A 26,651-nucleotide genomic window follows, 5' to 3' on the forward strand; every position below is an offset into this window, starting at 1 on the left:
TTCAGGAAAATTTTTTGCCCTTTTTATCAAGCAAGCCTAGATAGAAATTAATTTTTACATGAAAAAATATGAATTATAGTTCTGATCCAGGTTTTATAGCATGTGGCACGTGTCTATCATCCTTACTGGTCTCCCTGCACAGCCACGACTGGGCAGTTTGTCTTCTTGCTGTACATATACGCCAAGGTCAGCCATTGCCCATTTTTTCCCTGGTTCCTGCTGAAAATACTGCTGAGGCTTGTGCTTCTATGTGAAATAAGTTTTCCAGCCAAGGCTGAATTAAAGAATACTATGTAGTTTTGTTTCTACAGGTTTCCAGTAATTGACTCTTTTAAATTTGGTGTTTGTCTTTGAAATATTTTAAAGATGTGTTTAGACAAGAATTAAAGTAAGACTTCTTAAAGGGAGTAACACTTCAAAGTGATGCAGTTCTTCTAAGCTTCAGCCATATTCAAGTTTGCATTCCTTAAAGGTTTCTTTTTTTTTTTAATTTTTTTATTTATGATAGTCACACAGAGAGAGAGAGAGAGAGAGAGAGAGAGGCAGAGACATAGGCAGAGGGAGAAGCAGGCTCCATGCACCGGGAGCCTGACGTGGGATTCGATCCCGGGTCTCCAGGATCGTGCCCTGGGCCAAAAGCAGGCGCTAAACCGCTGCACCACCCAGGGATCCCTCCTTAAAGGTTGCTAAAGCTGAAAAGTTACAGCTTCCTTGCCTTCACCCAGATCACTGTGAAGAGCATTAGTTGAAACCTTTCTGTCTTTGATGACTTAGTTTCCCATAGAAGATTTTAGCCTCTTGCATTTTAGAAAATTGGTGTGTGTGGTGTACTGTTGATTCGCAGTGTCCTTTGCAGTCATGCTATTTCCATCGAGAATCAACAGTGTACCAAAAGATGAGAGAACCCCGGAGAACTGTTTCCTGGGCTGCTTTATGTTGACACCGCAGCTTAGTGAGGAGGGGTCCATGTGTAATGGAGGGTGAGGCGGCCACACTGTAGGTGCAGTCTGATGCAAAGCAAAACCAGGAGAAAGCAGTTTTTTGTGTGGGTAGCTCTCAAGACCCCCACTTCCTGCTGTTTAGGTCTGAACCAAGCCAGAGTTTCAGACATGAAATGAGAATAAAGACATTTGTGGAGTGGGGAATTACATGGATAAAAGCTCTCATTTGGGATCAAGCTAGTTATCTATATGCTGAGGGCAGCTTGCAGTTTTGAAAATGGACTCTCACTGCAGGATGCTGCCTCCGAAGTAAACTTTCAGTAAGAACTTGATGCTTGAAGCTAACACAATGGAAAAATGTTGCCACCAGATTCAGCGGGAATGCTGGCCTCTAGAAGGCACTGAAATGAGATGAGAAGAAACTTAGTTTCTTTGGATTTTTTGTGAGAGGCATTTGAGAGCCATTATTGGCCCCTGAATGTCTGATTAAAAGGATACTTCAAAAAAAACCTCTACTTTCTATTCTTGTAGGGATAGGACATGAGGTTAGAACTTACTTGCAATTGATCATAAAGTATTGAGAACATATATTAATGAAGTGGGATTTGGCAAGAAATTGCCAAGGAATTGTTAATAGGGCCAAATTTATAAGCCTCTCCTGTAGGGGCTGAACGGAGGAATTGCTGGTAGCAAGGAGGGCACCGAGTGAGAAAGAGGCAGGCCCAGCACTTTGCCCAATCTTCTGCTGCGCGTGCACGTGGCAGCTTCAGCTGGTTTCTCCAGCCCCACGCATTGACCTCTGCGCCAGCTCAGGGCGGCCAGCATAAAGGCCGCTTTCTTACCTGCAGTCTAACATGAAGCCACCAGAAAGACCCATCAGACCTGTACGAAACTTGAAGCATGTATCTCCTGGGCATATAGGTTTTCTTCACCTTGCAAATGGGCCTATATCAGATCTTTAGTGTTGATTTTGATAATGTCTTACCTCTCACTGTTTCCTATTCATTGAAATAATCCCACCTACTCCCATCTCCCCAGCCGAGAAGCATCCTAGCTGTTACCAGCAGAGAGGTTCTGTGGCACACATGCAGTAGTTGCTTGAACTCGAGTCTCCTACTACTGTCCTGGCACCAGCTAACCACATCATTTCGTACCTTTTTTGTTGGCTCCACGGTCACAGATCTCCTTTATATGTATACTTTTTATAACATGCGTTTTAACATCTGAAATGGTCTGTCGATAACATCCAAATTCTGCTGCAATTCAACATTTTCTTGGAAATATTCTGCCCTAAAGGGCTAATGTGATTAGCTTTTCAAATATTTGTGTTTTTCAGAGCTCTATATATATGAATTAGATTTGTATTTGGGGACTCAAGTCTTTGATTTTTTTCCCCTTTTTTCCCAGTAAACATGCAAAACTTGCTTTTCATTAACATGGGCTAAAATTAGAGTGAAGGTTGTACTTAATTAGCTAAGTATAAAAAGGTTCATGGAAACCTGATACTTTAGCTCTCCTGGTTTTTACTTTCTAGTAGGCACCCAGCCAATGGCTGGACAAGCTTTAATACGCGTAAACTTGAATGTCTGCTTGAAGGCCCTATCTATCCTACTCTGAGTACGGCCTGCTGGTTTGGGGGTCACCAGTCTGAATTGGCTGGGGGCTCCTGAAACATATGCACCTTTCTTTTACTCCATCCGTTGAACTAGTTGATTGAGCACTTTGGTGTCCAGTTTATACAATCGCCAGATATGATCTTACCACATCGCTAGGGTCTGAGAGTTCATTACTTTGTTTTGTCAGAACATGGTTCATTTTGTAGGAGACAGTAGAAGGAAAATTTGGAAAGTGGTAGCAAGTCATTTACCTTTAAAATGGTAAAATGAGGGGATCCCTGGGCGGCGCAGCGGTTTGGCGCCTGCCTTTGGCCCAGGGCGCGATCCTGGAGACCCGGGGTCGAGTCCCACGTCGGGCTCCCGGTGCATGGAGCCTGCTTCTCCCTCTGCCTGTGTCTCTGCCCCTCTCTCTCTCTCTCTCTCTGTGTGACTATCATAAATAAATAAATAAATAAAATTTATTTAAAAAAATGGTAAAATGAAAAAAATAAAATGGTAAAATGGCATGTTCTTTCACAAACTAAATAGGTTGCAGTGCCTAGTCAGGAGAGCATGCAAATCATTACTTTTAGTACTTTCTCTTCCCAGCTATCTGAATGTCACTTCAGAATTTAACACAGTAAATTTATAAGTCATTGTTTTATTTTTTCTTCCATATCTTTTGTGAATTTATTTTTATGTGTATAAGTCAGTTTTAATAGGTATCAATGCTTATAATAATAAATGAGACAGATACAGTGATGTGAAAGTGACTGCAGAGCAGTAGTTTAGATTTCCCCCACTCCTGTGGGAGTTCAGGTGAGATGAGGACACATGGTTCTCATTTTGAAAACCTCTCAGTTCTCAGCAAGGAAATGGCAATGATGAAGGATGTGAATATTCCATTTTAATGGCCTTTTATTTTTTTATTTAACTACAAATGGACATTTATGTGCAACTCTAACTGTATTGATTATATAGAAACTTGTTGGTTACAGGCAAGTTAACATTGTACAAAGTAACAGGGATTTCTAACCTTTCTTTTTTTTCCTCACAGTTCGCAAAAGACGAGTTGAAGGAGACCACCAGTAAGTCCACCAAGATACAATCTTTGGGAGACTTTTAAGAGGTCACCAAGAGCTCATGTTGGTGGTGTCAGATGTAACATTTTCCTGGGTAGAAGGGAAAAGACTGGAAATCTTTTTTTTTTAAACTACATGTATCTTCTTTCTAGTTTGTTATTAGTTTCAAATTGTAAAATCAATAGTAGGTGGTATTTTGTATTTTATAACATTTCTTCTGCTAAAATCAATTTTAATTTAGCTTATTAATTAAATGGTTTGTGATGAGTCATGAGTTTAAAAATACAAATGTAGAAGTTTAGGAAATCATTTATGTAGAATATGAACATTTTAGGGACCAATCTTTTTAAAATCAAAAAGGGACATTACTGATATGAGAATTGCTATTGGACCTGTTAGGTACAAGACATTCATCAAAGCTTTCTTTATTCCATCACGGGGAGCCCTTTCCATGTTTTAGAATACGTGAACTTGGCAAGAGTATGCTTTTTGCCTCTATCAAGAAAGCAAAAAAAAAAAAAAACAAAAAAAAAAAAGAAAGCAAAATGCCAGGATTTTAAAACAGAGGACTCCAAATCAGGTCATCTGTTCAGGAGTAAAAGCACATCTCTGGGAGAGAGAGAGGTGCCTTCTGCATGTTCCAGGTCATTGCACTTGTCTGGTGTATGTGCGTCAGAAACACCTGGACTTGTTTAAACAAAGCCATCAGCACGGCCAGGTTACATACGTCGTTTCAAAATGTCTAAATTCATTGTAGTTTATCTTAATTGGGCATTATTAAATTTTTGTGAAAGGTCATATAAAAAGCATGTAAGTAGGCAAGCTATTTTCTTCCCTGTAAAAGGCATGTTGCCAACTCTTGGTAATTTAAGAAAAAAAAGGCTATTAAACATGTGTAATCAAAGATAATAAACGTGATGGAATTGGAGTCTGAGGCATATGCAAAATGGTCATCAAAACTGATGATTACTGTAAATTAGAAACTGGCCTGGGTATGAATTACTGTTGCACAGTATTGTGAGAATTCGTGCATGTGCTGCAGAATTGCAAAGACAGTAGTGACTCAGGGCTCACTACAAATTGTCTGACCAGTAAGGAAAACTGTCCTTCATAAGCCTAATTTTTATTATGTTTCCTTTCATCTTATCTTTTTTGGTCCACATGGTGTAAAAGTAATCTCTCCTGAGAAAAGTTTCTTCCTACTACTCCTGCTCACAGTATTCAAATGAACACTTGAACAGTGTCGCATGGTGAAGGCTGCCTCCAGTGCAGGCGGAGTGACGGGATTTGAACCTGGATTCACCCCCTGGCTCAGGGCAGCTCCTGGAGCAGAAGGGCGCAGAGCTATCACAGCTACAGGAGACAGGCAGGAAGAATTCAGGCCTGGCTATATCATTTTCAGGGAGTAAAGGGAAGAACCCCATTTAAGAGGAGGGGGATAGGTCTATTGATTCTTTAGGCAAGGATTTTTTAAATTGAATTACAAAATGTTACTCCTTTGGCTTGGGCTGGACAGTTTACTTAATGAGCTAGGTAGGCAGTGTCTTCTGTGCTCTGGTTATAGGCCGCCTCAGCAGGCCAAAGCTTCCCTTATAAGAACCGAATGTCTTTGTTGTGTTAAATCAGTATCCAGTGTTTCCAAGGGGCCAAAGACAGACTTTGCACTATTACTTTTCAGTTAGAGACAACTGATATATATTTTCTCCAAGTTAGCAAGTGTTTTTGTGTGTGTGTCTCTTCATATACAACTTTGGAAATGTTCTTGATTTTAAAGACTGTACACTTGCAGCAGGGTGGAGAGTCAGCGTGGAGGGAGTCTAAGGCTACCCGTTATATTTCCAGCAAGGCTTCCTTGCTTGCACTGTCCTGTAAGTCAATGAATTGAGAAGTATGTTACCCCTTCTACTGTGAGTTTTTTTTTAAAAAATATACATAGATGGGGCCCTACACAGTCTATGTATGTACTTGAGGCTAGGATCTTTTTCATTTGTTACTTACCACAGTAGGAAGAAGTGTTTTGCTTCTACCATTCTAGTCCTGAGCTATGACAGTTCATTTTATAGCTGAAGAAACATTTCTTCATAAATATCTTTAAAAAGATGAACATTGATCCAATTGAGGACAGAAAGTCAAGAATTGTAATTACAAGGGAGAAAACTGATGTTTACTTTGATCTTTAAAATTCTGGCACCTAACCTTTCAGTAACTTCCAGTGTTCTTGTATAGCTTTAAAATGTTGTAATAGATTAGGGTTCTGAAATAGTCTTGATTTTTTTAAAACCAAAGATTTTCTAACACCTTAAAACATTCTGTACACTAACCAGTTTAAACTTATCTAGTTATCTCATCAAAGGATATTCTTTGCATTTTTAAATTGCCTTTTTAAAGAATCTTTTAATTTCCCCATTTTGTAAAATTTTACATTCCTATTTGTCTGAAGTTCTAATTTTGCAAGTATGTCTACATGAAATTGTATGTATTGAAAAAAGCAATATTAATAACTAATACTGATATTGTTAAAAAGGATTTTGGTGCTATAAACTTGTAGCTTAAATCTAGTAGAAGTCTTAAGTATAGGCAAAATACATTTCCAAAGGGTGCCTGTCATTTAAAAGACCAAATAAACATTTTGTGTTTAAAAAAAAAACTAGCAGATTGTTAGTAATTTCAAGGAGAAATTATCTTGGTCATTAAGTTGCAAATTCCTATTTAAATGAAGTAACCCACATACTCCCTTTGTGCAATAGGTGCACTCTGGAAAAGTTACATGTAAATAGAACTTTGTAAATTGTTTTTCCATTGACAGTATCTGATGTATTTTCACTTAAAAAGGGGATTCCATGATAAAATAAAAATTTTAAAAGAAAAAATGTTTTGATAAAATGTTAATCCTGTTCTGTTGTACATTATATTTAATCCTTGCTGCCATTAAAATAAAATAGTCTCATGAGGTTTCATAAAATCTGATATTTTTGGTTCTGTGCTCCCAGAGCATGTCTTACTTCCTCTTCCTGCAGATCTGAGGGCTGTGCTTTCTCTGGAATCCTTAACAGTAAGTTCAGTCCTATCCTTTTGTTCCTTCATCCCAACTTCATAAAAGTCTTTAAAATATTATTGAGATATAATTAACATAACTGTATTAAAGGTGTACAACATGATTGGACATGTATATATTGCAAAATATCTACCCCCAAGTTTAGTTACTGTTACCTCTCACAGCTAAAAAAAAAAAAATGATTTTTGCTTATGATGAAAAATTTTAAGATCTACTCTCTTAGTAACTTTCAAATATGTAATAAGGTATGGTTAATATGTCACTATGCTGTACATTCCGTCCCCAGGATTTCTTCATCTTCTAACTGGAAGTTTATAGCTTTGACCACCTTCACCCACTCCCCGCCCCTGCCTCTGGCTATTCTGTTTCTCTGAGTTCAGTTTTTTTAGATAGTCATATAAATGAGATCATACAGTACTTGTTCTCTGGCTTATTTTACTTGGCACGATGCCCTTATAGCCACTTCATGTTTGCAGAGCATTAACTGACCACATGGCACCCACGAGCCTAACTCATGGACATACCAGAACAACTCCTGTTGCCCTCAGACAAGGGTGTAAGTTCCGGGGTCTAATGATCTACAGAACTATCTTCTCTGTCACCTTTCACTGAGCATTCATGTTTCTAGATAATTCTCACCCCAAGACTTGCTTACTAAAGAAATTCTTCACTATTTTTTAATCAAGAAAACATATTAGCAAAGATTTTTCTGTCATTTTAATTTGGTCATTCTTATCTCTTCTGCATTATAATTCAGCTCCAAAGTCTGATGCTCAAATGTCATTAAACTTGGTTCATAATAGTGAAGTTTCTTTTGAAAACTGTACTATAGGCACTATAGGCATTTAGAACTTACCACATCATACTGAAATAATTTCAATAAAGTCTATCAAATATTCTATAGACTTGGACTTTTTGAAATATCCCTTTAGTTCCTGTGTTCTAAACTTTCTTACATACCCCTTCAGGAACAAGCTTATTTCCTGTAATTATTCTATCCTGCTCTATGAAGCCATATAAAATTGTTAATACTTCACAATTTTTACCCATAAAAATAGTAATTTCCTACAGTTGAAATCCCACCAGTACTGTCTAGTCTGGCCATAAAGGTGAATTGACAAAACATGAAGAAACGGTTCTGTGGACCTGACAGGAACCAAGCTTACGATAACCAAAGAAAGATTATTTTTACAGCAAAGCAAGAACTTTCTTACCTGGCACCCAAAGCCACCAAGCGAAAGAGAAAATCTGCGTAATGTGTTATAATGGGTTTGAGGAATCTGATAAGTGTCAGAGGAATGAAGACCTTTCCCATGCATCTTTACTGTTGGCCGGCCTTCCGAGGATGGCTGTTGGGCTGACGTTCTCCTGCAGGAGGTCTTGATGCCCGTCCTCTTGGGCAAGTAAGGAGGCTCTGGCACTCCAGCTCCTGTGAGTACGAGTGGCCCTGGGGACACAGTGTCCTCATGCCCAGCACGGTGGCCCCTGCTCTTTTAGGGACCAAATGATGAGCATGGCCAACCATATGTGGGTCAAGTCATCAAACATCTTTTGTCCTTTGTGAAGCTTTCCTTCATGTCTGCCAGGCCTGAGGGCCTAGAGATCCCAGCCTCAGGCCTGTTTGCAGGCCTAGCAGAGCCTCAAGGCCAACCCCTGTGAAAAACAGCTGACCTTACAAAGAAACGGTGCTGGTACCTCTTGGCGTTCTGAAGGAGTCTAGCCTTTCAGGAGGTAGTGCTAATTATGGATGTTTACTATACAACCATGAAATTATGCTTTTAAAGTTATAAAAGGAAGGGAAATACAATTCTGGAATTTCCTGCATGGTGAGATGATGGGCCTTTTTTTTCTTTGACCATATCTATTTAACAATAAGACATTTTAAAAGATATATCTAATTAGTATCAATTTTCAGAGATCAAGAAATGTAGGGATCCCTGGGTGGCGCAGCGGTTTGGCGCCTGCCTTTGGCCCAGGGCGCGATCCTGGAGACCTGGGATCGAATCCCACGTTGGGCTCCCGGTGCATGGAGCCTGCTTCTCCCTCTGCCTATGTCTCTGCCTCTCTCTCTCTCTCTCTGTGACTATCATAAATAAATAAAAAATTTTTAAAAAATCATTTAAAAAAAAAAGTAAATATTGAATCATGAGGGATTTACATGGTCAATCAAATCCAAACCCCAGTGAGTTGAGGAAACCTTCAGAAAAGTCATGTAACTTACCCAAGATAATACCGTTGGCTTGTTGGTTCAATAAATACTAGGTACCTGCTATGTGTTCCAGCTAGTGCACCAGTCACAAAGCTAGGAGTCAAATCTAGTATTTTCTTGCCCATTACCCTTTCCTCTAAATTTGATGATGACATTCATCTCAGGTATTTTGGGTCTTTCTCCATCAGGATCTACTTAACACTGTGATTGCTCCATATAAAAGATCATGACCCTTCTCTCTAAAATGCTTTTTTTTTTATTTGGGAAGAAAAAGCTTTGGACAGAGGTCTTTTTTTTTTTTTTTTTAATATTTTGGTAAAGATTATTTATTTATTTATTTATTTATTTATTTATTTATTATTTGAAAGCAAGAGAGGGAGGGAGTGCACAGAGGGAGAGTGAGAGGGAGAAACAGACTCCCTGCTGAGCAGGGAGCCCAATGTGGGACTTGATCTTAGGACCCTGAGATCATGACCCGAACTGAAGGCAGACACTTAACAACTGAGCCACCCAGGCACCCAAGAGTTTATTTTAGAGAATGAGCATGTGAGCGGGAGGGAGGGGTAGAAGAGAGTCGCAAGCACTCTGCACTGAGCTTGGAGCCCAACACAAGGCTCGACCCCACTACCCTGAGATCATGACCTGAGCCAAAGGCAGACATTTAATCGACAGAGATACCCAGATGCCCCCAGATAGTCAAAGTTCTTTAAACCTCAGCTTCCAAGTCTGTAAAATGGAAACTAACGATACCTGCCTTTCAAGTTGTTCTGAGGATTAGAACTGGTAGGGCCAGTGCAGCACTTGGCAAAGCACTCAGTGTCCTTAAGCCCTTCCATGCTCTACCTGCGCTGACAGGACTACAGAGCAATGTGGCCGAAGGTAGGTTAGTGCCACGCCCATGGAAATAAATGACAAAACACAGAAGGATTCCAAACCCAGCTAGGCAGGACAGGAGGACATCCCAGAAGAGGCGATGCCTGGGCCCAGCCAGGAGAATGAGGTGAGTAGAGCAACCAAAATGCACAAAAACCTAAGACCCAGAGCAAACAGTTACCAAAATAAGCTTCTTTTGGGGGAAAAATGGGCTTTCTAAAGTCATAGTCTTGCTTCTGAATATTCTTTATTCACAAGTAGGATTATGCAAAAACGACTCAATTCATCATTTCAGTCAAAACAAGTCGTGTCATCATTGCTTTAAAAGACACTTAATAATATACAGTTGACTCTTGAATAATGTTGGGGTTAGGAGTACCCCCCACTCCCCACACAGTTGAAAATCCAAGGAAACTTTAGCCAACTACTGACCAGAAGCCTTACAGATAACATAAACAGTTGATTCATACATATTTTGGTTGTTAAATGTATTATATATTCTTATAATAAAGTAAGTTTAAGAAAACCATAAGGAAGAGAAAATACATTTAAAGTACTGTACCATATTTATTTTTTAAAAAATAGCTGTAAGTGGACCCAAGCAGTTCAAACCTGTGTTCTTCAAGGATTAATACAATGTATACAACGAGCGCACATTTCATACTTCAGTCATTTTCTTCCTCTTCACCTCCTGCTTTTCTCTTTCTGGAAGCCTCAACTCCTGAACAGATACAAGAGATAAGAGGTAATATTCAGTTTCAAACATTTCTAGAAACTTTGTCTATAGTAGTTTTGAGCTATCCTCAACAAAACAGTAGCAAAGCAAATCCAACAATATGTAAAAAAAAAAAAAAAAAATCAACTGATCAAGTGGAATTTATTCCTGGGTTGCAAGGGTGGTTCAATATTTGCAAGTCAATCAACATGACACATCATATTAATAAGAGAAAGGATAAGAACCATATGATCATGGAGCACCTGGGTGGCTCAGTTAAGTGTCTGCCTTGGTCATGATCTCAGGGTACTAGGACTGAGCTCCACATTGAGCTCCCTGCTTAGCAGAAGTCTGCTTCTCCCTCTGCTATGCTCTCTGGTTCTCTCTGTCTCTAACAAATAAATATCTTTTTAAAAACCCATATGATCGTTTCAGTAGGTGCAGAAAAAGCATTTGATAAAAGTACAACATCCACTCATAATAAAAACCAACAAATAAGTTTAGGGAGAATGTACCTCAGTGTAATAAAGGCAACCTATGAAAAACTCACAGCTAACATCATCCTCAGTGGCAAAAAAACACTCAGCTGTTCCCCGAAGGTCAGGAATAAGACAAGGATGTCTACTCTCACCACTTTTACTCAACATAGTACTGGAAGTCCTAAGGACAGCAATCAGATAACACAAAAATAAAAGGCATTCACTATTTACAGACGACATGATACTGTATTTAGAAAACCCAGGACTCCACCAAAAAACTGCTAGAACTGATACACAAATTCAGTAAAATTGCAGGATCCGAAATTGATATAGAGAAATCTGTTGCATTTCTATACACCATAATGAAGCAGCAGAAAGCGAAATTAAGACAACAATCCCATTTACAGTTGTCCCCAAAATAAGATAACTAGGAATAAACCTAGCCAAAGAGGTGAAAATTCTGAACTCTGGAACTATAAAATACTGATGAAAGAAAGTGAAGAAGACATAAAGGGAAAGCCATTCCATGCTCATGGGTTGGAAGAACATATATTGCTAAAATGTGTATACTACCCAAAGCATTCTATACCTTTAATGCAATCCTTATCAAAATACCAACAGCATTTTTCACAGAAATAGAATAAACCTAAAATTTGTATGGAATCACAAAAGACCCTGAATAGCCAAACCAATCTTGAAAAAGAAAAGCAAAGGGGCACCTGGCTGGCTCAGTTGTTGAGTGTCTATCTTTGTCTCAGGTCGTGATCCTGGGGTACTGGGATCAAGTTCCACATTGGGCTCGCTGTGAGGAGCCTACTTCACTTTCTGCCTGTGTCTCTGCCTCTCTGTGTCTCTCATGAATAAATACATAAAATCTTAAAATTCTGGACTTCAAGTTTTATCTCAGAGTTGTAGTGATTAAAACAGTATGGTAGTAGCACAAAAATAGTCACATAGATCAACAGAACAAAATAGAAAACCCAGAAATAAACCCATGATTATATGGCCAATTAGTCTTCAACAAAGTAGGAAACAATATGCAATGGTGCATATTCAGCAAATGGTGTAGGGAAAACTAAACAACCATATGTGTGTGTGTGTGTGTGTGTGTGTGTGTGTGTGTGTTAATTCAAAATGGATTAAAGACCCGAATATGAGACCTGAAACCATAAAAATCCTAGAAGAGAGCACAGGCAATAACTTCTCTAACATCGGCCACAGCAACTTTTTTTTTTGAGATAGGTCCCCTGAGGCAGGAAACAAAAGCAAAAATAAACTATTGGGACTTCATCAAAATAAAAAGGTTTTGTACAGCAAAGGAAACAACAAAACTAAAAGGCAACATACTGAATGGGAAAAGAGATTTGCAAATGACATATCTGATGTATATAAAGACCTCATACAACTCAGCACCTAAAAACCAAATAATCCAATTGAAAAATGGGCAGAAGACATCCAAATGGCCAACAGACACATGAAAACATGCTCATCATCATTCATCATCAAAATCAAAAACTGAAGAAACAAGTGTTGGTGAGGTTGCGGAGAAAAACGAACCCTCTTGCACTGTTGGTGGGAATGCCAACTGGTGTAGCCAGAGCAGAAAACAGTTTTAAGATGCCTCAAAAAATTAAAAATAGAACTACTCTACCATCCAGCTACCATCCAGCAATCGCACTACTGGGTATTTACCCAAAGAATATAAAAACACTAATTCAAGAGGATACACGCACCCTGATGTTTACATATAGCAGCATTATTTACAATAGCCCAAGTGTCCATCACTAGATGAATGGATAAAAAAGATGTAGTATATATACAATGGAATATTACTTAGCTCTAAAAATGAATGAAATCTTGACACGGAACTAGAAAGTACAATGCTAAGTGAAATAAGTCAGAGTAAGACAAATACCCTATGATTTCACTCATGTAAAAGTTAAGAAACAACAACAAAAAAATGAACAAAGGAAAAAACAGACAACCCAAGAAAGAGACTCTTAACTATAGAGAACAGATGGTTACCAGACAGGAGGGGGGTTGGGGGATGGGTGAAACAGGTGATGGGGATAAAGAGGGCACTTGGTGAAGTGCTGAATCACTATATTGTACACCTGAAGCTAATATAACACTGTTAATTAACTGGAATTAAAAACTTAAAAAAAAAAAAAAACCTTAAAATAAAGTGGTCTGAACTGATGGAGGAGCCAGCCCTTCACATTAGAAGGCCACCCCGCAGCAACAACCCAGGTCCTCAGACACGATGTCTAGCTGGTCAGGCCCCATGAACCCGGGCTTCCCCTGGGCAGCTGTCAGGCCAGGAGGGACAATTCCTCCTCACTATACTGACTGACATTCTGATCATATTGCTTGAAATACATTCCCCTGCTTCCTCAGTATTTCGTTTTTTCTATCTAAAATTTAGTATTTTAAAGCCTGTGGAAAAATAAAATAAAAATAAAAAAATAAAGCCTGTTGGTTTTAAAAAAGGACTGCTTGCATTTTATGTGTTTTCATTATACTTTTAAAGTTTTTTTTTTTAAAGATTTTATTTACTAATTTTAGAAACAGAGCAAGTGAGCAGGGGTAGGGGTGCAGAGGGCAGTGGGGAGAGAATTTCAAGCAGACTGCACTTGCATGGAGCCCGACTTGGAGCTCAATCTCACAACTCAAACCAAAATCGTCAGACACTCAACAGACTGAGCCACCAGGTGCCCCTGAAGTTTTAAATATATATTTTTATATGAAAAGTGAATGTCTCCCTTAGGTGACCAGTGCTTAACTGACATGCTTAACATTTCTGTTACTGTGATGTTTACTCTGATCTGTGACTCCAAACCTAGAGTGAAGCATGTTAAACATTCAGAAAGAAAACAGTGAATCAATTAAACTGGCATATGGGAAATACAGTGATTCCCTATATATTTAAGACTTAAAATTTATTTGTAGGGACGCCTGGGTGGCTCAGTGGTTGAGCGTCTGCCTTTGGCTCAGGGTGTGATCCCAGGGTCCCAGGATCAAGTCCCACATTGGGCTGTGTGGAGCCTGCTTCTCCCTCTGCCTCTCTCTTTGTGTCTTTCAGGAATAAATAAAACCTTTAAAAAAATGTTATTTGTACTTATGACATAAGTGGAAAAGGAAATAATTAAAGGAAAAATATTTCAATAATGTGAAAACGGAATAACCCTCAATTACTATTATACCCAAACAATAAAGACACCCAGTTCCCAGGATGCTTCTTGCTCTACCACACTGAATTACTACTGAGCGTGGTGGTGCCTCAGGGCCCCACACGTTTCCTCACAGGCCTTTCCATCCCCCCCAGGACGCCCTCCAGGCCCAAGTGCCCTGCAACCTAAGACTTTGCTCTGAGGTCTCCTCTGAGCAGCCTTCCAACACCCACCTGAACAAAGGATCAGACTCTCCTCTGGCCACTCCTGGTCCAATCACTGCACTTATCTCCCTGAGTTTCAGTGAAGTGTACAGACATCTGTCCGTGCTCCTGGGCTGGGAGCTACTCTTCATTCCAGGAGTGGACTGAGGAAACGGTAAACCTCTAGCATCGAATAAATTTGGTTTTACCTCATCACTGGTCAGTTTCCTTGCTCTCAGTAATTTCTTCTTCTGATCCCTCATCACTGTCCGAAGTACAGATTTTGGCTCGTTCCTCTGAAAGCAAAGGAACTTCAGACGTGAGATTTTCCCTCATAGACAAAGACCTGTGTATTCCTGAGCTTTTTTCCCTGTTGTTGCTTCCCACTATACATTTTCCCTTGAGGAGCCGACAACATCTTTAAGGTTTTGATGAGATGTATATAACTTTCAGACATGCTAAAATGACTTTGATTTGAGAGATTTTGTTCTGAGAGAGAGGCAAGGCTTTTAAACACCTAAAAGGGTTTATGCACACATTAAAAATTACAAAGTTTAAATACCGGCTCAATACACAAGCAGGCAAACTGCTCATCACACATTTTCCTCTGTAAGGACATAAATTATTTAATTGACTTTACTTTGGAGGTGCCTTATTTTCCCAGCTAAGCTCTTCTGTGGGAAAGTAGCCCTAACTAAAAATAAAAGGCCTTTGTACTATTGTTCTAAGTAAATCACAGCAGGACGGGGAGTAAATGCCCATCATCAACCTCTGTGGTCCTCAGGTGATGAAATCGGATCTCCATGCCCAACTCACCTTGGAGCTCCCGTTGGTAATGGTTTTTAATGGCTTTGGCACCATCCTCCTCCTCATGGATGCTGTTGGGGTCCTGGTAGGGGACACTCAGCCGCTGCTGGCTCTGCTTCTCCCACAGATGGATTGTCTGGTGAGTAGAAGCCCTCAAACGTTCTTCTTTCTATAAAGAAGCAAGCCAACTTTTTAACTGAAAAACAACTACCATTGTGCCCATTTGAACCTACATTTACTATATTTCTTGTCTTCAGAGTACGGCTCTCTCCATTCCACACCTGCTACCAACACAGAGATCACTTTGTAGAGTTTAATTCTAAGGCGTGAAGGCAACAGGGTGAGGAGGCAGGAGGCTCCTCCCTCGCGCCAACCGCCCAATCAGGACTGGCACAGACGTGGCCTTGGGAGCCGCAGAATCCCCTGCGCCACCAGCCACTCTGGGCCACCAGCCACTCAGAGCCCAGAGAGCAGCAACCAGCCTGAGGAACCTCATCCATGCCCAGTGTGTTTCTGCCTGGGGGAGGCTGTGTCTGCCAACCCCTGAGACAGACCTCCGGCTTGATCAGGCGCCACCAAACAACACTGGTGCCTAGATGTTCCTGTCTGGGCATCTCACTCCGGAGACCTTCCCCAGAGCTCTGGATGACAAGATGGGGAGGTGCTGGCATAGGGGAGGGTCCCTGAGCCCAAAGCAGAACATTCATACCCTTCCTCTGCCTGGCAATCCACACACTGCTGTTCACAAGCAGAGCCAGTGTTGGGTCAGGAATGTCTTTTTGACCTTCCTAGCATTTCCTGTCTGGCTAACAAAGTTTTATGGTATCTGTCAAAGTTGGTATTTTCTAAATTATCAGGTTTCCCCTGAAATCTCATCAACTGGAGAGTGAGCCCATGAGTGGCTGGTTTGCTCTATCCTACCAGTGGCCATTGACATGACTATGGTTAACTACACACTTGGTTTAGGTTGGCTCCCTGATAACTGTAAGAAATAAAATGGTTAGGCATTAATTGTGAATTAATATTCTGGAAAGTACAGATTATTTTTTTTTTGAAAGTACAGCTTTTAATACCCCCCAAAAAAATCCCAGGATAAAACATAGCCAATGTACCTTAATCATTTCTGTGCGCTGGCACTCAGGATCACAACCAGCAATTGGTAAGATTCTAATCCTCTGTGTCTTTGAGCATCTATTACCAAGTGGCAGGGTCATCTTTCTCTGTGTGGCACAGTCTATAGAATGAGGTCTGCTGGGACATGGACAAGAATGTGTCACTGTAGACTAAGAACATTTAGAGGCGATTATCTCAACGGCACAAACAGCTGTGGACAGTGACCACTTCCCCTGCAGCAGATGAGGGAAGCGGGGCACAGGTCCTGGGGCTCTGAGGCTTCCTCATTCTCTGGTTCCAACCTCCGTCCCATTTCCCAGGAGATGCTGATGGGGTGAAGTGCAAGTGGAGGAAGGAAGAGAACAGGTGGCAGGGTCAAGGACTTGTCCAAAGAAACCCCCGACAACAATCAGAGACAGAAAAAGGATATGAAATCTCAGTTCCAAGAGGGTGCTGCAGAGGCCAGAAGTCGCAATTCAAGAAGTAAAGAAGAGTCTCTCCATCTGAATACGATTAGAAGGAGGGTCAAAGCAAGGAGGCCTCAGGACAGCCCAGGACAGTACCAAGAACAGGAATCACTGGTGCGGAAAACGTACATTACTGACTAAAGGAAGGTAGGTTTTAGTACATCAGAAAGAAGAAAGGGTGATCCTCAGGAGGGGGTCTCTGAAGCTGTAGAGAGATGGGACTTAAGGAATGTGGAAAATAGGCCACAATGGAAAAAAGCAGGCTGTAGAATCGTTTGTCTTTTATAGCAGCATTTGAGAAAGCTCATTAAGAGGCTGGACTTGAACAGCATTTATTATGCCAGGTCTCTGCACTGCATGACATCTTATGTATTATTTGACTTAACTGACAAAATATCCCTGTGAAGTAGATATTATCGCCATTTTGTAGATAAGGAAACTAAAATTTAGTGAGAGTGAAGGGCGTCTGGATGGCTCAGTAGGGTAAGCATCGACTTTTGGATTTCGGCTCAGGTCATGATCTCAGGGTCGTGAGATTGAGCCCCCTGTCAGGCTCTGTGCTGAGAGTGGAGCCTGCTTAAGGTGCTCTCTCCCTCTCCCCAACTTACCCTCTCTCTCTACAAAAATAAAAGAAAAAAAAAAAGGTTGTGAGATTGAGACTCTTCTTCAGCTTAAACAGAAGTGAGGCACACCCTCAAAACTGTCCATTAGTCTTTAAAATGGAGTAACATTATATTGAGCATAATTTACATACCATCAAATTCACTCATTTTAATACACAATTAAATGATTTTTTAAATTACAAAGTTGTGTGACCATTATTATAATCTGATTTTATTTATAAAGATATTATTTGAGAGAGAGAGAGAGAGACAGAACACAAGTTGGGGGTGGGTGAGAGGGGCAGAGGGAGAAGGAGAAGCAGACTCCCCACTAAGCAGAGCCCGACACAGGGCTCCATCCCACGACCCTGGGATCATGACCTGAGCCAAAGGCAAACCTTTAACAGAGCTACCTAGGAGGACCTACAATTTGCTTTTAAAACATTTTCGTGATCTCAAAAAGAGACCTTGTGTACAGGTAGTCTGTTAAGTGCCCCACTTCAAGGAGAGCCACACGAAGGACAACAGCTCTGTGTCCTTAGAGGGAAGGTATGCTAAGGAGCGCAGGGAGTAGTGTCCAGTGAAGAGGCTGCAGCACAGACAGGGAGCACCTGCCTGCCTGGGGTCAAACTGCAGCCCCTCACACCATTTAGCCCTTTCCTCTACTCTGTGCTCACCCCGACAACATGCTCATGATCGGCTGGCCTCCCAGCTGAAGGGAAAGGACACAGACCAGCTGAGCAGCACAGACCAGTCTTCTAGGCCTCCTGCCAGGTGCACCAACCAATGTGAATTCATTCACTGGTCTGGTTTACACAGTGGTCGCCTGCCAGTTTTGACATTAACTGGCTCCCTGAGAAACAGCAATTCGTAGTAAAGGTGAAAAAAGAGTGTGGGAAACAGACCACGTCCCTGGTGAGCACCCTGAAATCATGTCAGTCAGGGCCAAGTCAGGCTCTCTGCACAGCTCTCAGCCCCACTGCTCTCTACCTACCAGGAACAAAATGTCAGCAGGAACGGTTACCTAAAGGTGAGTTTGGACTTAAAGACGGCTCGTCCCTGTAGACCAGTGTCTTCTCGAACGAACAGGTGATTGTGATTGCCCTGCATTGGGGCTTTGTAGACATCAAACACTTCATTGCCTAGATGCAGGGAAAGGCTGCAAAGAAGAAACCGTTCAGGACTGGGGGGCGGGGCACTGAACAAATCCTACCATCTCCATGTTCCCCTCCTGGCTTTACTTAAAATGCTATGGGACTGTATACTCAATTCATGAGAAAAACAGAGATGCTATCAATAACTTACTCCCTTTAAAGCAAAAGGTGGTAAAATGCATCCTTCTTTAACCTGAAATTGTTTTTGTCATTTTCCCAATCTCTACCATGTCGTTACTAAAACAGAAACATTTCTCCCCAAAATACCAATTTATACTGTGCAATGGCACCTCATGCATGTGAGCTAGCATTACGCTTTCACCCCAGTAAGGCAACTACCATGAATCTGATCACATCTTGAGCCTACTCCTAAAGTGTCCTCCTCCCAGAGGCCTAGATTTTGTTAATTCTTTAATGGAAAGATGGCCCCAAAGTAAGGTCCTGCACAGAGAACTCTGGGTCTTTCAGTGCTCTTCGGGTATTATGGGCTCACCTCTCATCTGACCACTTGACCACCCGAGCATTGCTTTCCTTAATTTCATTTCCGTCCTCATCCCAGCGTTTCCTCCATCTTATCGTATTTTCCACCTGGTTCAAAACACAAGGGCATTAGAAAACCAACGTAACTAAACTGCATGTTCTTTTTTCCTCAAGTGACTTATAATCATGTGCCAAGAATTCATAGGTAGTGACAAAGGAAGCTCACAAAATAAATAGCCCATCAGGCAACACTGAAACACTCCTGCCACAAATATCTAGAAATATTGAGTAAACTAACCATTTTGTTTAAATCTTTCCTAAGCTCTAGTTCACAGCAGTGGAAGCAGAAGCTGAGTACAATGCAAGATGGAAGTATTATCACACACAGTAAGAGCTTCTTTTTTTTTTTTTTTTAATTTATTTATGATAGTCGCAGAGAGAGAGAGAGAGAGAGAGGCAGAGACACAGGCAGAAGGAGAAGCAGGCTCCATGCACCGGGAGCCCGACGTGGGATTTGATCCCGGGTCTCCAGGATCGCGCCCTGGGCCAAAGGCAGGCGCCAAACCGCTGCGCCACCCAGGGATCCCAGTAAGAGCTTCAAAAGAGAGAAGATGAGACTTTGGGTCCACGTGAGGTAGGCAGTTAAAATGGAAGTCTGCCTATTGCAAGTCTATGAAGGGCTATGAGCCCAATGAAAGAGGGACTAGTAAGCCTGGCCTAGTAAGACAGGGAAGCTCTGGGCATTAAATTAAAAATAAAATAATAAAAGAATGTACAATTAAAAAATTAACAAATTAAAACCTAACACTTACACTTTGCCCTGTTTTTAGCTCAAATTTGTCCTACCCATGTAGTAGGAACTCCAAATCACAAAGGTAGCAGAAAAATTGGTTCTGCCTGGGATGCCTGGGTGGATCAGTGGTTGAACATCTGCCTTCGGCTTAGGGCGTGATCCTGGGGTCCCGGGATCGAGTCCCACACTGGGCTCCCTGCATGGAGCCTGCTTCTCCCTCTGCCTATGTCTCTCATGAATAAATAAATAAAATCTTAAAAAAAAAAAAAATTGGTTCTGCCTGTGACAGAAGCTCATACGCAACCCCAAGCAACAAGACAACATCCCTGTGACAGCACTGGAGTGTCCTGCCATCCCAGGCCTTCCTGAGAGGAATCGCCTGAAGAAAAGGCATCTCCTTGTGCATAATCTGAATTCCATAAAGAGTCTGCGAGATTTCTACTGTCGGAAGTTGTGAGAAGCTACCCACTATAAAAGTAGAGGCAGTTCCATATACCTAACTATATTTATCCTAAAGGAAGTAGCTAACAACTTTCAAGAATTTTTATTGTTACTTTAATTGAAAAATTACAACTGTGAGAAAAAGGTTAGAAGAGTGACAACTGCAGGGATTAAAAAGAGTATGTAACTTCTCCCCTAAAAAGATTCTGAAAAGACATTTCAGTCCTTGTTCCAAACAGTTATTTGTTGACTGAAGAGTAAACATAAAAGAACATTTCATAATCTCAAGTCTCAAATCATTATCTCTGTTTTAATGAAAAACCTCAAAAAAAAAAAAAAAAAAGGAAGTATAGAATAGTACCTTTAATTTCAACCTGGTTCTATCTTCCTCATCAAGCACTTTCTCACCTTCAAATTCATCTTCATAATTCTGAGGATCAAAAGGTCTAAAAATCGTTTTTTAATCACATATTAGCCATATTTAGTAATGAATATTATTAATGCCATAAAATAATCATCTTTACAACATGTACCAATATATTAAAAATCACAAGAGGCAAAGAGCTTCATGTATGCTAGTTTGCATACTTTCTTGAAATTTGATTTTAAAACATCTGAAATAAAATCCAACTGTGACTAATAATTTTAAGTCTTGTTTGAAGAAATGTCTTCTAAAATAAGACATAGTCTACCTTTCTATTTTTTTAAAGAAAAGGTATCCTGTTTAAACTCATGAACTTTCATGAGAAATACTCAATACTATTTTGTTGTCCAAAATCGTCTTTTCTAGTTACAGTGGCTTTTGCACTGAATATTTATGATTTCTCTAGCAAACTTTGTCAATCTCATTTTCTGATTTTTCAGCTTTATACTAATGAAAAACACCTTTACCAGCTGTCAAGTCTGTTTATTTATAAGTGCCAAAATGCTGGAAGAATCATTCACTTTAAAATTCTCACATTAGTAACTCATCATTTTTCTACCACAGCGCATCCTAAATTTACTTTTCCAGAGGTATATGAGGAATCCCCCTTCTTTATAATTAGCCAACTCAGGATAAGAAAAAACATTTATATTCCACATGTTTTTATTTAAGATCTTGAAAATAAAACTTTAATCAGCCCTCTTACTTGGGTTCTATGCTGAGAAATTTAGGTAGTTTAACAAAGTACAATTCATTTCCTAAATCAGAGTTGATACTGGGGATTTCTACTTCTATTCTGGTTTCAGAAATCTGCTCTTCCTCCTGTTGGTCCTGAGGCAATCCATGTTCATCCTAAGAGAGGAATCAGAATGTGAGGGTTTGAAGTGAAATTAAAAATGCTCCAGCTCTTCTCTGGTACTAGGAGATGTAGGTATAACCAGAAGTAAATTCAGACGCCATTTTAGGGACAAAGCAGTCCATAACCCCTTCAGGCCTCTCCCTAAAATTTCATCCTCTCCCCCAGAAATACCACCACAGAAACAAGATCTGTTAGCCCTCATTACCAGAAAAAATATCTATTTTGTTGACCTATCTAGTTTGCATAAGACATTAAATGAAAGAACTGTGGAAATGTGTAACCTCTCAGTACTATTAAAATCAGAGCAGAAAGTCAAATAGCACATGCTTTCTGGCACAAGTTTGTATTAAGAAAAACTTAAAGGTTTTCAAATAATGAGTCCTCACAGTTTAGCCCCAAAAGTTTGGCATCATCCTCATTTTGATCAGTTTCTCTGTGCCCTCAAATGCCCACAATTCCCAACAGAGCTGAGAAAGTCACCCTGATTCACCAAGTGTTTCAGACCACTACTCAATTCTACTCAATTATCAATGTCCTCTTTTCATAGGAGGCAGACCCTTCAGCCTTTGAAACTTTCTTTTTAACCTTGAATAATGGAACCTGTTGAGGTTAGTGATTGTACTTACAACAGCCTGCCTTGGAATAGGTTGCTCATTGTCCCCATCACTCTCTGAAGAAATGTCATCTATGTCTCCAAACAGATCCATGGTCCTACTATAATCTTCAATGCTGGGAGAACACGTACAGTATTAATTTCTCTGACTGAAGTTCTTTACACAGTTCTTAGCCCATCACTTCAACATTTTCTCAAGATTCAGAAACCAAATCTCCACTAAGCCAACCTTGATCTGGCTCCCTGAGCCTAGCCCCCAAAAGCATAACAAGCATCTATAGAGAAGGAAGGTGGCCAAGATGGTTGGTAGAAGGCAAAGCTGCTGTGATAGCCAGTTTTCAACATAGTTCCTGGTGGTTCCTGCCTGATATTCCTGCCCCCTGCAATCTCCTCCAACACGTGTCATGGTTGGTTTATGTGATCAACAGAATATAACTTCACTTCCAAGGCTAGGCCACGACATTATGGTTTTTCTGCCTTGCTCTTTCTCTCCTTAGGTCACTTGCCCTAGAGGAAGCCAGCTGCCATGATGTGAAGACACTCAAACTGCTATGGAGAGGCTCATGTGGCGACAAACTGAGGCCTCCTGCCAAGAGCATATTAGTGAGCTGTTTTTGAAACAAATCCTTCAGTCCCAGGCAAACCTATAGAGAATACATTCTCAGAGCCAGTATCTTGATTGCCACAAAAACCCGGAGCCACAACTCTCCTGCTAAGCCAATCACGACCGTCAGAAATTATAAAATATTAAATTAAATGTTTGTTGTTTTCATCTGGCCTTCTCAGGGGATGTAACTGGAGGTGAGGGGGTGATACGCATGTAACATAAGACATGTCTAATCCAACTCTTATCTCCCTACGCCTTTGGATTCCCTCCACACAATGCCAGGGAAGCTTCATTACAAGTAGGCCACCAATGAGTTTGGTTAAGCTAACCAACTATGGAGCCATGTCTTGCTATGAAAACATCGGATCCTGAATATATAAGTGTGCCCAAAGCAGTCAATTTGGCCCAATAGTCTGTCCTTCATCTCACATTCTTAAATACGCTTCCACACATATTCCCTCGGCTTCTCCCTATATCAGCAAAGGCTTGTAGTTCTTTTGGTATATAAGCTATTTCTTCTTCAGAGTTTGTGCTTTCTCTGTCAGAGTATGCAGAGATCCTAGTGATGGGTCTACTGGTAACAAGTGGGTCAGACAGCATGCAGCTGGCTGAGTCTAGAGAATGGAAGCTGCCCCAGGTGACATTACAGTGTTTTCAAGCAAGGAAAACCCAGTTTCCTCAGGTACAGGGGAGCAAACTGCTTCTCACAGGTAAGGGAGGCTCAGGGTGACTAGGAAATTGAATTAGGAAATGTGTCATGAGTCCAAACAGATATCTCACTCCCAGCTTCTTTCTCTATGTCCTTTCGGGGTGCCTGGAGGAGCTCAGTCAGTTATCCATCTGCCTTCAGCTCAGTCCATGATCTTAGGATCCTGGGATAGAGCCTTGCATCCAGCTGAGGCTGAGCACGGGGCCTACTTCTCCCTTTTCCTCTGCCCCTCCCCACAGTTCATGTGCTCTCTCAAATAAATAAAATCTTAAAAAAAAAAAAAATTAAAAAAAAATGCCCTTTCATATGAGACTTCAAAATGCTGGGAATTCAACTAATGTTGCAATTCTGTAACCATACAATTAAATGTTTAATATTCAGTTATCTCAGCCCTCTGACTATGAGATAGGAGATTCTTTTAGGGCTGTTAGGAAAGCTCACTGGTTCTCTGACCACGACCTGAGCTGAACACGTTTAAAGACCTAAGCTTGTAATTTCCTTCTGTAAGTACTCCAGGGCACTCAGAAGTATCTACCCCATACCACAGTCCACACAATCACTACTGCCTAACAAATGTAGTAGCCACTTGAGCCCTCAACCAGGGGGGATAATCTGATTTATCATGCCACCATACCATGCATTACCACCACACCCTTTCACACCTTTCAGACCTGCATTGAAACCCAAACTAACCTACAAATCACATCTTTAAGGATTTGTCTCGACTACTCAATTAGGTCTGAGTTGGGCAACAGAAAACACCAGCTGTCTGTACATATAGAATTTAAAAATTTTTTACTTAAATTTTCCACTCACTCCTAGAAATGAGGGAACAAAATGAAGAGGTGGAATTATTAAGCTTAAAAAATTACAGCATGGAGCTGAAACTCATACCTGAGGAAGAGAAGTATCCAGCTGGCACTGATGCCTCTGGGGGGCGTGGGGGGGTGTTTGTCACTGAAACTGGCTCTCCAAGTGTTGGTAAAGCTGCAAACTGTTTGAGCTGCTGTAGAAAAGAACTGCTTCTGCTGAGGTAATGAAGTGTTTGTGGACCCTCTTAGAAAACCTGCAAGTTGACAGGAAGCTTCCAGAAAGTTCCATAAACAAACAGGAAGGAGTAATCTCTTCGTTGTTATTCAATCTTCCAGTCTCCCTCCAGCGCCCCCTAACAGGGGGCAGCTGGCAAAGATGAAATGTGCTTGCAGAATCTTGCCCCAGTATCACTGAGCTTGCTATAAAATGGGTCGGTTTGGAGATGAAAGAAAAGAGCTTAGTAACAGATACACATGACTATTAGTTAAAAACAAATACAAAAACAAAAAGTATATTGCCTTAAAAAGGACAGCCAGGATAAAGGCTCTTAAAAGCCAGGCATAGGAGTTTCAACTTGATAAGCCAACAAACAGCAAGAGACTGAAGAATGGCATAAGGAAAATGGCACATTGGTGATTTAGGACCTTCTTCTTTTTTTATGTCATTTTTCTTTCTCTATTGCTAGGCTTCAGGTAAGCCTCCACAGCCACCACCCCAGATTGTACCAACAGCACTAGAAAGGAAGTAGGGTAGTCCATCTGTAAGGGAAAGATTAATTAGTACATGTACAACACCACAGAAAAGACAAGTATGTGTGGTAAACTTAAAACATACCTGCAGGGGTGCCTGGGTGGCTCAGTTTAAGTGTCCAACTCTTCATTTCCACTCATGATCTCAGGGTTGTGAGACTGAGCCCTGGGCATTGGGCTCCACACTCAGCAGGGAGTCTGCTGGAGTTTCTCTCTCCCTTTCCTTCTGCCCCTCCCTGTACTTGTGCGCATACGCTCTCTCTCAAATAGATCAATAAATCTTTTTTAAAAAATCAAATTAAAAAAATACCTTTACCATTCCAACCATCAAGAGGTACCAAATTTCCCTCCCTTTGAATAAAGGCTCACCTTAAGGACTCACTTTAAATGAAGAGATTGTGTTGGATTTTTTTTTTTAATTTTTATTTATGATAGTCACACAGAGAGAGAGAGAGAGAGGCAGAGACATAGGCAGAGGGAGAAGCAGGCTCCAGGCACCGGGAGCCCGATGTGGGATTCGATCCCGGGTCTCCAGGATCGTGCCCTGGGCCAAAGGCAGGCGCCAAACCGCTGCGCCACCCAGGGATCCCTGTGTTGGATTTTGATGTGACTTTCCGTGCTAGCCAGAAAACCTAAAAAAGGTAATACAGCTTTTATGTGGTTCCCTCTCTGAGGTTGCTCATCTTTGCATCCCAGCCATCATGCTGTGAGAAAGTAGGGCCAGGACTGGGATGCACAAGTGAGACACTTAACCTTGGGTGAAAAATATAAGGGGTGCCAAAATCTCAGTCATCAAGATAAATGATACTGCAATACAATCTTTTTAAAACTTCATTTGAAAAAAAAAATTAAAATAATAAAACTTCATGTGAAAAACCATGAACAAAATATCGAAAGTTTAATTGAAGTGGGGATCCATCCAGCTCTGTATTTGTGCAGCTCTAAGTTGCCTTACCCTAATTCCAGCCATCAGATCCTTTTTACATAAAATTCTGACATTTTGTCCATCATGGTTTTTTGCATTAGTCCAATTTTTTAAAATGTTGTATCACAATTTTATTTATCTTGATAACTATAATGGGCTAATGAGGGGCACCCTTTCCTCCCCCTACCCCACTCTGCCGCCAAGTTCATGTCTATCCAGAACTTCAGAAACCGACTTTATTTGGCAAAAGGGTTTTTGCATATAATTAGTTAAGATTAAGTCCACTGAATTAGGGTCAGTCCTCAATCCACTGATTCCTTCGAAAGAGAAGATCTGAAAGCATACAGAGACGCAGAGCAAACGAAGTTTGGAAATGAACCATGTGAAGACCAAGGAAAGACTGGGGTTATGCAGCCAACAGCCAACGACTGCCAGAAACCCCCAGAAGCTAGGACAAACCACAGCAGCATTCTTCCCTAGAGCTTTCAGAGGCAGCCTGGACCTGTCAATACTTTGATTTAGGATTTCTAGGCTCTATAACTGCAAGAGATTACATTTCTGTGGTTTTAAGCTACCCAGTTTGTGGTACTATGTTATAGCAGCCCTAGCAAACTGAAATGATTAGAGGTTCTTTTGGGGCCCCCTTTAAATTCTGCACCTCAGAGGAAAGCCTCGCTTGCCTCACCTGGCCCCAACTAGGAGACTTCTCTGGGGTGGACAGGGGAGAGGCAGAGCAACAGGAACTCACTGAAACCTGAGATTTCCTGCGAGGC

The 26,651-nt window shown here is 40.9% G+C and overlaps 2 protein-coding genes and 1 long non-coding RNA gene across 3 annotated transcripts in view; 2 read left to right on the plus strand and 1 right to left on the minus strand.

Moving 5' to 3' along the window:
- Positions 1-3,907, plus strand: part of TMOD3 (tropomodulin 3) — an 82,316-nt gene extending 78,409 nt beyond the window's left edge. Inside the window, exon 10 of the mRNA XM_077881114.1 lies at positions 3,594-3,907. Coding sequence (XP_077737240.1) covers positions 3,594-3,628 — 35 coding nt within the window. The 3' untranslated portion in view covers positions 3,629-3,907. The remainder of the gene's footprint in view (positions 1-3,593) is intronic.
- Positions 3,908-4,157: 250 nt separating this feature from the next.
- LOC144303225 (uncharacterized) lies at positions 4,158-23,147 on the plus strand. Its single transcript, XR_013370261.1, has 5 exons — positions 4,158-10,500; positions 15,107-15,268; positions 16,563-16,856; positions 19,268-19,332; positions 22,573-23,147. It is a non-coding gene; the product is annotated as an uncharacterized LOC144303225 (long non-coding RNA).
- Positions 9,984-26,464, minus strand: LOC144303224 (RNA polymerase-associated protein LEO1-like). The gene is made up of 10 exons (XM_077881117.1): positions 24,286-26,464; positions 22,089-22,191; positions 21,310-21,455; positions 20,541-20,625; positions 18,959-19,053; positions 18,336-18,470; positions 16,242-16,377; positions 15,139-15,298; positions 14,532-14,618; positions 9,984-10,476 (listed from the first exon to the last, which is right to left on the minus strand). The coding sequence occupies exons 2-9, from the start codon at positions 22,167-22,169 to the stop codon at positions 14,536-14,538; spliced, it is 921 nt and encodes a 306-aa protein (XP_077737243.1). The 5' UTR covers positions 22,170-22,191; positions 24,286-26,464; the 3' UTR covers positions 9,984-10,476; positions 14,532-14,535.
- Between the last annotated feature and the right edge of the window lie 187 nt (positions 26,465-26,651).

The sequence above is a fragment of the Canis aureus genome, chromosome 32, assembly GCF_053574225.1.
Source record: "Canis aureus isolate CA01 chromosome 32, VMU_Caureus_v.1.0, whole genome shotgun sequence".
Lineage (NCBI taxonomy): Eukaryota > Metazoa > Chordata > Mammalia > Carnivora > Canidae > Canis > Canis aureus.